This window comes from Arvicanthis niloticus, chromosome 18, assembly GCF_011762505.2.
Source record: "Arvicanthis niloticus isolate mArvNil1 chromosome 18, mArvNil1.pat.X, whole genome shotgun sequence".
NCBI lineage: Eukaryota > Metazoa > Chordata > Mammalia > Rodentia > Muridae > Arvicanthis > Arvicanthis niloticus.
In genome coordinates this window covers 30,418,215-30,433,611 of record NC_047675.1, presented here as the reverse complement: position 1 = coordinate 30,433,611, position 15,397 = coordinate 30,418,215, and the positions used below count along the sequence as shown (strand labels likewise).

The following is a 15,397-nucleotide window of genomic DNA, read 5'->3' as shown; positions in this document are numbered from 1 at the left end:
GCAGAGCATGATCCAAAGCAAAGGACAGAAAGAACACAGACGGTAATAACAAACGCAGCATCTGTGCATTGGTCGGTTCATGTGGCCACGAAGGGAAGGATACTCATCCCACCTGAGAACCCGGTGGGGGCAGGACCTACCATAGATCTCTTTATAGAAGTGTGTAGTTTCACCAAGTGAAAGCCACACTCTGGCTTTGTGTCTTGGGAGACACATCTCTAAACTATTTTTGGTGACAGGGCTTCAGAAAAGCCATTCCTGCTTGATGGCCTCATTAGACTGGAACTACCTGAGTCAAGGCCCAAAGTCCTTTAAAGAACAAAGCATGGCCTGAATCAAACAAGATAGACAAGACAGGAGCTGGCAGGAGAAGGGTGTTAGTGGAAAGAGCCAGGGTCTAGCCTCAGCATCTTTCCATGGAGGTTTTGTGAGACTGTGTCCTTCTCTGAGCCTTGGTCTCAGATCATCAGACATAAGAGTGTCCATGCCAGGATCAACATGGCACTATTGCTTCATGCCCACCATTTCCTTACCCGATGCTGCGCTGAGCCTTGTCAGGGTCTTTGGCCACCACAGTGCCGATCCGTGGTTTCTTCTGGTTTTCTGACAGCTGGAAGTGGTAGAAACGTCGCAGGAAGACAGGGGGCTCATCCACGTCTAGGACATTGATGGTGACCTTGGCTTTGTTTTTGCCTGCAGTGCTGCTCAGGTATTCAAGTCTGATAGTGGGGTCCGTGGCCTCAATGTAGAACGTATACTGCTGGATGTTCTCATAGTCCAGGGGCTGCATGGGCGGGAAGCATGGTCACCGACATTAGCACCTTTTATTTTACCGGCCCCGCCTCTGTACCTGGTCCTGTTCTACGAATCAAGGACATGCCCAGCCCCAGTCCTCCTCTCGAGGAGGCAATGACCTAGTGGCTGTATTCAAAGGTAGTGCCTTTCCTGGTTCTGCTCAAGAGGCTTCTCCTGTGTTTGTCTGCCGAGCAAATTTCTTCCCGTTCATCCTGAGGAATGAACAGCAGTTTGCAATTGAGTAGGTACTAAGAGACCCTCTCAGAAAGTACTCCAGACAGAGGCGACACCTTCCTGTCTGGCATTATTGTGCAGCCTTGAATATACCAGTTACAATTTTGTTGTTGTTTGTATGTCTTCCCTACTGTCTGAGAGATCTGTGGACTCCGGTGTCTGTCTGTGTGTTCCCAGTCCCCTACCTGAAAATTCTAGAAGCATGAAAGCTCCTTTCCCTCTTCTTCTGGATTCAGTCAGTCAGACTGCTTGCTGCCAGCAGCAGCCACTGTTCATGGCTACTTGTGCCCTCAGGTATACATTTTTTACATATATACTGATAGATTACTACTGTTGGGACACAGGGAGTTAATGTTGGGAGCATGGTGCCGATGAGTTTTTAAAATGTCAACTTGCTGTATAATCTGAAATCACCTGAGAAGGGAACCTCAACTGAGGAATTGCTTGGATCAGGTTACATATGGGCTTGTCTGTGGGGGATTATCTTGATTGTTAATTAGTATAGGAAGACCCAGCCCACTGTGGGCAGCACCATTCCCTAGGCATGGTCCTGAGCTGTACGAGAGGAAAAAGCTAGCTGATAGCCAAAGCCACAGACAGAAATTATGAGTGCATTTGCATCCTCTTGCTTTTGACTGTGGTTGTGATGTGACCAGTTGTCTCAAGTTCCTGCCACTGTGACTTTTCCTTAACGATGGACTCAACTTGGAATTGTAAATCAAATACACCCCTTCTTCTCCAAAGTTGCTTTTGGTCAAGGTTATTCTATCACAGCATGAGAAATGAGACTAGAACAAGTGTTGTCTGTTGTGGCTGCTTACCCCAGAGCTTGATCTTCCTGATGCAACTCTGAGACATGCTCTATATAGCCCCCATGGGTCTGGGCCCCACGTGTATCTGTTCATCAGTGATTGACACCTATCCTTGCTCCTGAAGCTTCTAGGGATTACTGCCCAAATAAACATTTCACACCCAAAGTATTGCCTCTTCTCTATCTCTGGAACAACTCAGGCTGAGACTGTGGGTTGTAGTCTCCATGAACTCATGGCCAGCCCTGAGCTGTACAAGAACATTCTCCTTCAATGGCCTGTAGCTCAGAAGTGATCCTTGAGCATGTCCTTTGGATGCTACAAACTCCACAGCCCATGGATTTGTTCAGTTCTGTAGGTCTACATACCTTCGTGGGTTTGATGATACCCTCATTACGTTTGGGGTCTGTCTCAATGGTGAAGGTGTCTCTGTATTCGCCCTGCATGATGCTGTACTTGGTCATCCGGTTCTGAGGCTCATCTGGGTCCTCAACAGACAGAAAGCCCAAGGGCTTGCCCACACGGATGTCTTCAGGCACCGAAAATGTGTATGTAGCTGATGAACACAGGATACCGCAAAGAGTTAATGAGAGAGATAGGACAATTATCTCTTCATATTATCACACACACATACACACACACACACACACACACACACACACACACACACACACACAGAGTCCCTTCATATTATCATGCACGCATGCATGCATGCACACACACACGCACACACACACCAAGGGTCTTACCCAGGCTAGGCAACCACTCTGTCACTGAACTACACCCCTAGCCTTTGGAATTTTGAGATAGAGACTTGCTCTATTGCCCAGGCTGGGTTTGATTTTTGCAAATCTCCTGTCTCTGTCTCTTGAATGCTAGGGTCACAGGCATGTGCTGCCCCTATCTGGGTATCAAACAATATTTTGCTACAGAAAACAGGCAAGAAACTTATGATTGTGTGATTCTGGGTCTCAACGTAAGGAGGCCTGTCTTGCCTTCTGTCCATCTGTCAAGCCAGCAGGGAGTTAGCTCCTTCTGTACATTGGAACATCAAATACACCCCTTCAATATCATCATCAATAGACAAGAGAGACAAATCTTGCCTTAAGGAAGCAATGAAGGTACTTCAGAACTAGATAATTTGGGGGCAGCTGAGGCCTGAACTTTCACATAGCTAGTGGGTTCCAGGAACACACTGACTTACTTTTCCTGTCTACTCTCACTTGGGGCCCAGGAAAAGCTCTTGACAGTTTCTAAAGAGAAAATCAATTCGTGGACATGTTTATACCAGGCTTTGGTCATACCCTATTCTCTGGGATTTTATAGCTGGGCCTTCAGTCTCGGAGGTTCTTAATGAAATTGCTTCTGTCTCACAGTGGGACTTGAAGTCTTGCAGTGCCATCAGCAAGGCTGTGATCTTTTGCTTTTTTCTTTCTAAAATCTGGTCTGTGAAGGGACTCACAACGGACAGTTGGGAGACCCTGAGAGCAAGGCAGTAAGATGCATCAGGGTCTCTATACTCTGGCTTCAGAAGTGCCCTGGGATATAGCAAGGAGTAGAGAGATTTGGAACACTCCCTGAGAGCTCCCAAATCACTGAATCTGGATTGTCTACTTAAAGGCTTATGGGAGGGGCTTACGCTGAGTAAAGATGGGGAAGTTGTCATTGATGTCTTCCAGCCTGATCAGCACAGTGGCCGTGCCTGACTCTCCCCGAAGACCCTCGGCATCCTGTGTTTCCACCACGATCTTGTATTCAGCCCGTGTCTCTCTGTCCAAATTTTTGGCCTTTGTGAAAATGAGTCCTGAAAAGAAAGTGTCCCAACAGGGATTGTGTTATCTGAGGAGCCTCGAGAAAAAAATCTGAACGCTCAGATCCTTTCAGAATGACCCAGGTGACTCCACTATATATTTGAGACTGAGAACCCCAGAACCATAGCCCACTAACTCCATACCTTGCCCTGTATGGCTAAAAGCTGGCCAAATGTATGGTCCAATATTTTTCCTAGCCAGAGAGAATGTTATGTTGAGAAAGACCATACTGCCAATTCCAGGCTCAGTGTGAGATGGATTAGTGATGTCTGCCTGGGTACACATAAACATGATTGGCTGTGCCATGTCTTAGTGCCGAGAGTGCTGTACTTGACTAATGATATCTGTATTGACATACATAGAAGCGACTGCCCTTTTTAGTGCTGAGAGTGCTGTGATGGGTTAATGATGCATCTCTTGGTGCACATAGAAGTACCAGTTGCACTCAGCATTTGCTCATCTTCTGGAAGACAAGCGTGTCTGGCTTGAGTAAGTGGCCTTCTTTCTTGCTTCCAAGGTTCAGTTTTGAAAATTTGTTAGACACCAAATTTGGCCTGAGAAGCCTTCTGTACTTGCAGACTTGAATCCTGTGATGAACTGCAACCTAGTAGCATGTAGATAAAGTAAAGCCCTAACTTAGGAGTATGCTTAGCCAATCACAGCAGCTGTGCTTCAGTTAATCATAGGCTGCCACCTGTTCAAAGCGATTCAAATAAGGCAGACACCCCAGCTGGAACCGACCGAGCTGTTTCTAGACTGCAGGGTCTTTTTTTTTTTTTTTTTTCTGCACTATAAATATCACCCAACTATGTGGCAGCCCTGGGGTTTCTCTGAACTTGTTTGGCTTCTGGGGTGTCCCAATTTGTGAACTGTTCTTTGCAAAAATTAAACTCGATAAAATTTAATTGGTCTAAAGTTTTTATCTTAACAAGGCACGGAAAAAAAATTATGTGGCATGGCTGCGCCTATGCTAAATCTAGTTCCAACTTAACAGCTACTGCGCAAGGGGGTGCGAGCATGCTTGTCTTCTGGACGAAGGAAGTAAGGATCAGGTGTTAGCTAACTTGGCCAAGGGCTATAGGACTGAGCGGCAGTTCTGGATTCAAATCAGATGTCTCTGGACATGTACAAAGCCCTTCCAACCAGTATGTTCTGTTGAGTCTTGGTCTGTGCTTGGGTGAAAAAGCCCTGATTTTCTTTCTGGATTTGAGTATGTGCTTTGGACATTTGTCTGCTTCCTTCTCCTCTAACCTGCACCATCATGTCTTTATGTGTAGTGTGCATTCCTTCCCTGGATCAATGGCTGGTGACACCTATCAGGTTAGTATTCTCTCTACATTGGCACCTGCAATATTCACGCCCGCCCCCCCCCCCAGCCCTCCAGCTAGGTACCCACCCAAAAGGTTTAGTCATACGGACCAGAATTATCAATGGAGAAATACTCATTTCCTTTTACGATTTGGTACAAGACAGTGGCGTGGCCGGCCACAGTGGGGTCATCTGCATCCACGGCTGTCACACGGATGACAGAGGTCCCTGTGGAGAGAGAGTTCTGATATATCTGCTCATGACTGTGGCCCTCATCCCATTTACTGGTGGGAATAGATGGGGTTCTGCTCTTCCTACTGCCCAAGCTAAGGGAATGAATGCTGCTTTGTGCCAGAGGGGCCATCACGAGGACACAGTGCCAGCAAGGGTAAGGGCAGCCAGATCACTCATGAAGCAGGCAGAGAGAACAGGTGGTTTGTGTGTTTTTGAGAGAAATGAAGAAGGGAAGATGTTTGGGTTTGAGAGACATCACTTAGGTGATGTCTGGGTAGATTTTCATTTTCTGAAGGTGTGGGAATGTGAGACTGGGAAGGGTGCTGCAACGCCTCCAGAGGGGTCAGGACCCCATTTCTCATCCCTTGGAGATCTAGGTTTCCTCAAGGAGGTCTGGCTTCATGGCCTTGTCTGTTCTCAGACAGAAGAGTAGAGAGACACACACACACTTTGCCTGGACCCTCTGGAAGCAGGGTAAGGACAGGCTAGTGCCTCCTAAGCCCATATCTGGGGAAAGGATCAGGGCCCAGGCTATACTGAGTCAGTGCTCAGCACATTATGAGGATTAAAACCCATCTAGGATTAGGGTCAGGGTTTCATCTGGGACTAGGTCAGAGGTTAGCCTTTAGAGACACATTTTAAAATCATGTAAAGGCACAAGAGAGCATTACAACTACTTCTTTGAGCTTACTGGAGCCCCACCCTAAGCATTGAAGTGGCTGATGGGAGAGGTGTCTTCAGGCTGGGGTTGAGGAGGGGAGGAGAGAGAGAGGGAAGACTAGGCACATACCTAAAGCTGACATCTCTGGCACAGATGTGTTGAATACCTGGTGTGCAAACACAGGCCAATTGTCATTTATGTCATGCACCTTGACAGTGAAGCTGGAAGGTTGTTCCAGGTTTTTGTTGGTATTCTTGTCCACAATGAGGGCAGTAAGGAAGTATTCAGGGATCTTTTCCCTGTCTAACCTCTCATAGGCAAGCACATCCCCTGTGTCAGGATCGACACGGAAGATCTTGTCAGCAAAGTCTCCTTTGAGCACGTACTTCGCATTCTGACGATTCATATTGGACTTGATCTGGGGAAGAACAGGCAACATGAGCTGGGAATGGGCAGTATGCATGCACACATGAGTGTGCATGCTTGTGTGTGTGCGTGCATACAACGATGCATGCATGTATGCTGACCATACTGTGACACCGACATTTTAAACAAGAACTTAGGACTGGTCACCAGTGAGTTCTTCTTTACCAGGTCACTTCAGGCATGGCAGTGATGGACCTTTCTTAGCTGTGCCCAATGTGTAGAATGGATCCTAGCAATGCACTTGCCATTTGAGAATAAAGAGTGTCTTTCTCTCTTAGAAGACATGGGCTGTTACTATCTCATCTTTAAAATGGACCTAATTGAGTTCCTAAGGTTGATTTACACTAATGCATACAGCTTCCCCCTTGGAGATGAGTGCCAGGAAACCTTGGCTTCCCTTGTCCCTTGCAAAAATGGGACACACGCCAGTGATGTACTGGAGCTGGCTTATATCAATATGGCTTTGTAGACTTGGCTAGAATTGAGGAATATTTGTGATCTTGCTGTTAAACATGGCCATATTAAAAATGAAATTATCTGAGTGTACAATGAAATAAATCATTTGTTATAGATGGTTTGTCGACCCAGGATTTGGGCATTTGGAACCAGTCTAGGAGACATGCCTCTGGAGATGGTGTTTGTTGCATTTTTTTTGTTGTTGTTGTTGTTTTCCGGAGAGCATTGACAAGAAATGAGAAGGTCCACACTGAATGTAGGTGCCATCACCCTGGGTAAGAGAAGTAGCTGCATCCATCTCTCCCTGATTGCTGACTATAGATGCTTGTGCTGCTATGTCTTCCCCGCCAAGATGGACTGCACCTTAAAACTGTGAGCCCAGTTAAGCTCTTCCTTCCTGAACTCATACAGATCTATGAGAACCAGAGATTTACAGATACTCAGAATTCATGTTTCTAACCATGTCCTGGCACTTTATCACATTCTTGGGGTTACTGTGTCTTCTGTGTGAGTGTAGCGGCAACACTAAATGGGGTAGGGCTATGCACATCTTCTACACTCTCTGCCTTCAGGGATGTCATAGCATCAGCTTGAAGGCTGAGTATTTACACTGTGGGAACTGGCAAGTTCTACACATCTGCACTCTCCCTGCAGAACCAGATGTCAGACATTTGTCGGCACAGTAAGTATTGGTCCCAGTAAATCTGCTTTTGGAATGATGCATAAAATACTTTCTTCTTGGTGATTTACAGTGTCTAACCTGCACAACGAAGCTCCCGTGAGCTTTGTTTTAACTCAGGATGTCCTGTACCTCTTAGACCACTGAGCTTTTTTTTCTTCCACAAGACATTCTAATAGTAGCTTAAGGGAAAGCAGTATGTGCCTAGCACCTTGTACTGAACATTACTGGGGTAAATGAGAGTAGTTGCTAATGATAGACCCACAAGTCAAAAGATAATAGAAAGTTTGAGTGCTGAGGATTCTTTTTTTTTATTTTTTACAACCAGTGGATATTCAGTCTATATGTTGATAGTATTTCATGAGTTCAAAATAGTACTTTTCCAGAAGGCTAGAATGACCCTAACAGAATTCCATTTGAAAAAAAAAAAAAAAAACCAACAGAAATTGGATGCCTACCAGGTATCAGGCACACTATGGAACCCATAGATATCCAAGGTTCCATTCTGGTTCTCAGAACTGAGGCTGACATCTCGGGGGGGGGGGGGGCAGTGCTTCAGATCAGATGATGTAATACCCTTACATGCAGGTGTGTGTTAAGGACTAGTTAAGAAGATGGGAGAAGAGAGAGGGTAGCCAGGAGGTCAAGGACAGTAGCTCTGGAGAGAAGGAGATTCCAGAAGGGACCAACCCTGGGAGCTCTAGAAGTGTCCCTAGAGCAGAATAGTTGTTCAATAATTGTAGCCTCTGATGAGGGGGGTGTCAGCTGGGCGGAAGGCCGAGAAGCCAGATGGCAGAAACAGAGAGGATTCTGGAAGGTGAAAGACTAGAGGCATGGATGGAAGACCCTTTCCCTTGAGTAGGCACTGGGAGGCAGGCAGCAGCCGGGACTGGCAGAGATCCTGGAGCAGGGACTGTGGTGTACAGGGGGCAGGTAACACAAGAAGCCATGTTCTAGCTCTGTAACCTGTGGCATGTGGGGATGGAAAGGAATGAAGAAGAGTGGTAGCCTCATACCCTCCCTGTGCAAGGCCCAAGTTAAGCTGAGACACTGGTCTTAACCAGGGTCTTAACCCGGAAACTGTGCACTCTTGTCTCAAGATGTCTTTAAGTTTAAGGAGAGGGTTAAAACTATTGTCTATTTAGGTAAAACTGGGTCAATCGTGACAGTGCATGCTATAACCCTGGCACTCTGGAGCCTGAGGCAAGAAGATCTGCCTGAAGGCACAGAGTGGACATGGACTGAACAGTGGAGATGTCGTGAATGTCCTTTTCCCCGATAGACCTTTTTTTTAAAAATTCCTTTCTGTTCTCTACTCTTCTCTTTCTTTCCCCTCTCCCACATCTCCCTCCGTCCATTTCTTCCTTCTTTCCTTCCTTCTTCCCTCTTCTTTTCTTCCTTTGACAAGATCTGTCTATATAACCCAGGCTGGCCTTGAACTCACCATCTCCTTGCATCAGGTTCCAGAGTGCCAGGGTTACACTTAAAGAAATCTTGAGGCACCAGTGCAGAGTTCCTGTGTGCCTGCTCCCCTTCTCCTCAGCAGCACACCTTACACTAGTGGGGTCCCTTGGTATAATGAAGGGACCAAACGGGTGAAGTACTATTGATTAACACAGTCTATACAGATTTCCTTGTTTTTCACCTCCTATCTATGTCCCACTCGCCACCCAAGATGCCATTTAGTTATGGTTTCATTTTGGTGGTGACAGTTTCCTGTGGGGCCGTGTAGGGTGTCTTGGTTTTTGGTGTGGCATAGACCTTGAACCCCGGCCCCAATGGGGCAATGGCAGGTGTTCAGCCATGCCCCCAGAACCCAGGGTTTTGACAGGAAGTCTAAGACCTCCATTTGATCTGTGTCATTCAGTCACTAAGGACAATGCAGCCCTCCCAGAGAGGTGTCACCAGCACAGGTAGAGGGCATGACTACAGGCCTCAGCCCTAGAGAGATTTCCATATTAATGAGTTACCTAAAGGCCAGAGGGTGTAATTAATTAAGTATTCTTTTCCTAGTCCCTCCTTCCTTCTCCCTCCCTATTAAAGTCAGGTTCCCCCTGGCTTAAGTGGGGGTGCACATCCAGATTCAACTATCAACCATCATGTCAATAAAGATTTTGGAATCTGGACTTTCTCGTGTCTATTGGGGCCTGCCATCTCGTGGAGGACTTTCCTGCGTCCCACCCACCGGGTCCCACAGTTTCCGAGAATTTATTTTTGATGACCTTGTTGGTTTGAAGGAATGGTGGTCAGGACTTCACTGGATGCTCTTCCATTTAAATTTCTGTTTTTCTCACCACTGAACTGGAATATAGATTTGGCCCCACCCCCTTTTTAAATATCATTGTGTTTGGGTGAACTATCTCAATGCCAACAGCTGCCCTGCCCTGGCAGGCTACTCCCAGCTGGCTCCCACTGTCCATCCAGGTTTATAAACAAAAGTTCCAGACTTTGACCTTGATAAACACGCACTTCCTTCAGATTGTGTCCTCAGAGCTAGGCGGGGACCCTTGTCCTGTGTTTGTGTCTTGTACATACTCTTCTTTTAGCCGGGATTGGGGTCACGTGTGGTTCCTCTACTCCTCTGACTCCATATTAGGTACCAAATAGGTTCTGTCATCACAAGACACGGAGCGTCTGCTACCCTTCATAAGCATGTCCTGTTTGGCTCTGGCCTCCACTTTCTGATAGCTCTTCAGATCTACCTCATGGCTAACCATTCTCCTCAGAGGATGATTCATGGCCAGTTATCCCATTGGGAAAGCAGTTACTGGACTAATGGTATTTTCCTCTATGATACAGAGTTCACTGTGCGTCTTTCCTTCTGACTGGTCAGGAGGCAGGATTTACATCATCCAGAAAAAAAAAAAAAAAATTCTTGGAAGCCAGACCAGCCTGTGTGCCCAGTCATTGGGCTGTGGGTGAGGCTGTTAGTAGACACTTCCCAGACCACTCCACCTGTTTCCTTTAGCAGGAATTGGGAGGCCATTCTGGTGTCCTGTCCAGACTTGTGCCCTCCCCTCACAGGTCCTCTTAGTCTATTTCTGTATCTCCAAAACATTTCTGTCCACACAGCTTGTGGGGTTCTTTGAGATATGCTGTTTCTCTAGATGTCAGGTTCTCAAACTGTACTTGTCAATCCTATGCAGTGTCATGTGCCTAAATGCAGGACTTGTGAAAAGTTTGGCAACACTGAATAATTTCTTCATTCACAGTGACCAAAAATGTAATTCATAATTCAACACGTGATGGTGTCTGTGGAAGCATTTGCCTGTGTTGTATCACACAACTTCACGGCTGCCTTAATTCTCCACACAGAGCATGTGCACTCAGAGGCATTGTGTATGCACTAGGCATTGTGTGTGCCCCAGGCATCGTGTGTGCACTAGGCATTGTGTGTGCTGTTGTGCCACATAACACCAATGAGTGACACCTGAGACACTTGGCTCAGATTTAACACTACTGTATGGAGTAAAGTGACTTTACTATGCATACAAAGTTTTCTGTTCTTATAGAAACAATGATATGATAAAAAGATCTTTTAATCACCTTTAAATATATATTTATATTTCATATATTTATATCTTTATATATCTTATATGATACACACACACACCTATATATAATTTTTTTTGAGACATGATCTAATTCTGTAGCCTTGGCTGTTCTGAAGCTTGTTATGTAGACCAGATTGGCCCCAGACTCACAGAGATTCTCCTGCCTCTGCCTCCCAAGCACTCAGATTAAAGGTATATGCCACCATGCTTTGTAAAATAGATTTTTAACATTTTCCTGCCACCATTCCTCAGCGTATAAGAGTCAACATTGCTGTGTCTTTGAATTGGATTATGTCAGAATAGTTGATTTTAAACATTTCTGTTTGAGTTCTTGGCTTGAGTTTCATTTAAAAATATCTTTGAAGAAAAGAATTTATAAAATAGTTCTAAACATGCTTCTGCCGTTGTGTGCTATGTTTCTATGCAAAGCAGTGCTCTTACACTGAGTATCTCAAAATCAAAATATTGATCCACGGTGCCTACCTTCAATACCAGCTACTAGGAGACAAAGGCAGGCAGATTTTTGTGAGCTTGAGACCAGTCTCAACAGAACGAGTTCCAGGCCAGCCAGGGCTAAAAGCAAGACTCTGTTCAAACAGATAGACAGAAAATAGACAAACACGTCTATAGTTAAAGACACTGACATATAACACACTTTATGCCTAGCAAATGTTCAGCCAAGGTGTTTTGAAATTTTAGTGTGTGTGTGTGTGTGTGTGTGTGTTAGGGGGAGGCTGTGTATGTACACATATAGGTGCATAACATGGTGGCCAGAGGACAACCTTGGGTGTGTTTCCGAGGCATTGTCCACCTTTCAGGGGGTACAATATGGTCTCTTATTAGCCTGCAGCTTGCTAAGTAGGCTAGACTGGCTGGTTCACAAACCCCAGAGACCTACCTGCCTCTGCCTTCTCAGTGCCAGCATTGTAAGCAAGTGCCTCCTTGTCTGGCTTCACACTTAATTATTTATTCAAAAACAAGTATCAATTTCATTATGGTGCAAATTTGCTTTCATTGTAATAAATGGTAATTACATGTATACCAAAGGATTGTCTAAAAATGAATTTCTTTATGATTTATTATTAGTCGATGTTGACCTGCACACCCATTTTATATGTCTATATAACCTGTTCCATAAAATTTCCTTGGGCACAAAGAGATTTGTACAAATGGAAGAAGCTTGAGAAGGCCTGCTCTAGGCCCCGGCAGAGGGTGGTAAATGACTTCTGTAATGGGCCAGAGAGAAAACAATTTTGGCTTTTTGAATCATACAGTCTTGGTCATAGCGCACTCCAGGCTGCCTTTATAACATGAAAGCAGCCAAGGGCAATCAGTAAACTAATTAATGTGGCTGTGTTCCAATAAAACTTTATTTATAAGACCAGGCCATTATTTATAAGAGGGCCATATTGGTCTCTGGAAAGAAGTTTCTGCATCTCTACTATCCACAAGAGTGATGAGTGCATTTTTGCCCAGTGCTGTCTTCCTAGCGCTCAGTCTAAGGCTTGGAACTGCTCATTCTTCCTCCAGTGTACTGACCTGGTCCTTCTTATAGCTGGGGTGTGGATTCAAAGAAGCTGACATGAGACTTCAATGCTGTCAGCTTTCTTCCTCACAGCCAGGGCCTAAGATGCTTAATCCATCATCCCTTGACTGCATGGGAGATCCCACTATGCGGCCATTCCCTTGAATTAGAGTGGGTGATTTTGAGGTCTGTGACCATTTGATGTGGTGAGAAGGTTCATTGCTCATTTAGATAATCTCCAAGCTCTTGGGGGATGGACTTCTGTTGGTCATACTTTAGACTTGGACAACAAAGTCACAGGCCATGACACTGCTTCTCCAGAAGTTATGCCTGGGTCAAACATCTCATGAGTAGGCAGTCTTAACATTTGGAGAGCTGTATGGAATCATGGGGAACGTAACAAGGATAATGAGATAACCTGTGCAAAGAAGCCTCTCTTCCCATTTTATTTTATTAATGGTAGTGTCTAACTATATAGCTCAGGCTAGCCTTGAACTCTTGACCTTTCAGCTTTAGTCTCTTGAAGGCTGAAGTCTCAGTTTTGCACCAGTATGCTTGATGAAAAAGTTTTTCTGAGGAGGCTCAAAGTCCACAACCAAGGTTGGCAGACTGTAGCCTGGGTGATCTGCGTTGTTACCCATGTGACATTGTAGAAGGCTACTAAGACCTTTCCTGACCTCTAAAGCAGGAACATCGAGTGTGGCCTTAGCTGATTTGTCCCTTACCTCTGAGCCTTCAGGCCAGGCTGGTCTCTTCAGCCTTAGCACAGGGTGGCCTTGTTAGTGATTGCTGCTCTGCAGATCAAAGTGTGGGAGAAAAATGAGCCACGAAGTTCACGGCTGCTTCTGCCACAGTTACAGCCCTCACCACAACCATTCTCTTCTACTGTCCACCATCAGTGCCATCCACCACCATCAGCACCACATTTTCATAACTACCACCACTGCTACCTTCTCCATCCCCTTTGCCATCTCTGGCATCACCATCACAGCTTCCACCAGCTACTCCTTTACTCTCAGTCACGTTCACCTCCACCACTGAATACTACCACCTATAGCTCTATAATAGCCCCACTCTTGTGGTGGTGTGAATAAGAATGGCCCACATAGGCTCATACATTTGGATGCTTAAGGAGTAGTATTAGAAGGTATAGCTTTGTTGGAGTGGGTGTGGCCTTGTTGGAGGAAGTGTATCACTGGGGGAGGGCTTTCAGGTTCAAATGCTCAAGCCAGGCCCAGTCTCTCTCTCTCTCTCTCTCTCTCTCTCTCTCTCTCTCTCTCTCTCTCTCTCTCTCTCCTCCTGCACCTGTAGATTCAGATATAGTACTCTTAGCTACCTTTCCAGCGCCATGTCTGCCTGCATGCTGCTATACTTCCCGCTGTGGTAATAATGGACTAAGTCTTTGAACGGTAAGACAATCCCCAATTAAATGTTTTCCTTTATGAGTTGCCTTGGTTACTGTTTCTCTTCACAGCAATAGGATACTGACTGGGACAATTGCTTTCTCTCCTTATCTACTTCACTAATATTGTGGCTTGAAAGTGAAATGACTCCCAGTGTTTGAACACTTGATTCTCAGCGGGCAGCACTGTTTTAGAAGGTTGTAAAACCTTTAGGAAGTAGATACTTGCCAGAGGAAGTAGGTCATTAGGGTGGGCCTTGAGGTTTTACAGCATGGTCCTACTTCCTCTCCATTCTCTGCTTCCTGACTGGAGAACACAGTGTAGCCCTCTTCTTCACACTTGACCCATCATGCCTTCCCTGATCCCTTCTTATCCTGTGAGCCAAAGTAAACCCTTCCTCCTATAAGTTGCTCCTTGTGAGGTGTGTTAAATAAAGGATAATCACACTACAGTCCAAGGAAAGTTAGATAAAGAGGCAAGGTCTGGGAGGGGGCACATGGATCCTCCTGGAAATGGGAATGGGAAGTAGAATAGATTTTGTGGATAGACTGGGGTAAATGGGGATGGGAACAGGAGGGATCAGGTGAGCGGGGGAGGGATGGAGGGAGAAAGTACAGGGAGACACTGCTGGAATAGGTGGCCACTTAGGGGGTGATGTGGAAACCTAGTGCAGTGGAAACTTCCTGGAAATGATGAGATGACTCTAGTGAGGACTCAAGCACAACTGATAAAAATACACAAGCAAAAAAAAAAATCAATGAAATGATACCTAATGATAATTTGCTATACTCTAGATCCGAGAGTAGACCAGTCATTCCCAGAGAGGCCTCCTCCAGTAGTTGATGGGAGCAGGTGCAGAGACCCACAGCCAAACATCAGGTGGAGTGGCCAACCAATAACTGGCCTAACTTGAGGCCCCCAGGGACACACTTCCTCTAACAAACCACACTCACGCCAACAAAGCCACACCCACTCCAACAAAGCCACACCCACTCCAACAAAGCCACACCCACTCCAACAAAGCCAAACCTCCTAATGCTACACCTTAAGCATTCAAATATATGAGCCTATGTGGGCCATTCCTATGCTTGGAGAACCCCGCAGAAGGTGGGGAGGGGAGGGAGGGAGGATTGTAGGATTCAAAGGGGTCAAGGACACCAGAACACAGCCCACAGAATCAACTAAACAGGGCTCATATGTGCTCATAGAAACTGAATTAGCAATCACCGAGCCTGCACCATGTCCTCTGCACACATGCTTTGGTTGTTTAGTTTGCTGTTATTGTGAGACTCCTAGCAGTGGGCATGGGACCCACTTTCTGCCTGCTTATGGGACCCTTTCCCTCCCACTGGGTTGCCTTGTCCAGCCTTAATATGAGGGTTTGTGCCTGGTCCTACTGCATCTTCTTATGCCGTGGTTGGTTGATATCATTGGGAGGCCTGCTCTTTTCTGAAGGGAAATGGAGGAGCAGAGGATAGAGGGGAGACAAGTGGGAGCGGTGG

The 15,397-nt window shown here is 45.9% G+C and overlaps 1 protein-coding gene across 3 annotated transcripts in view; it reads right to left on the bottom strand.

The window, feature by feature from the left end:
* Cdh5 (cadherin 5) overlaps positions 1-15,397 on the bottom strand; it is a 40,229-nt gene that overhangs the window by 10,502 nt on the left and 14,330 nt on the right. For all 3 annotated transcript variants that reach the window (XM_034522093.2, XM_076915707.1, XM_076915706.1), the window contains exons 3-7: positions 5,982-6,270; positions 5,069-5,185; positions 3,478-3,642; positions 2,207-2,394; positions 534-784 (exon numbers count right to left, since the gene is read on the bottom strand). In XM_034522093.2, the coding sequence (XP_034377984.1) occupies positions 534-784; positions 2,207-2,394; positions 3,478-3,642; positions 5,069-5,185; positions 5,982-6,270 (1,010 nt within the window). The remainder of the gene's footprint in view (positions 1-533; positions 785-2,206; positions 2,395-3,477; positions 3,643-5,068; positions 5,186-5,981; positions 6,271-15,397) is intronic.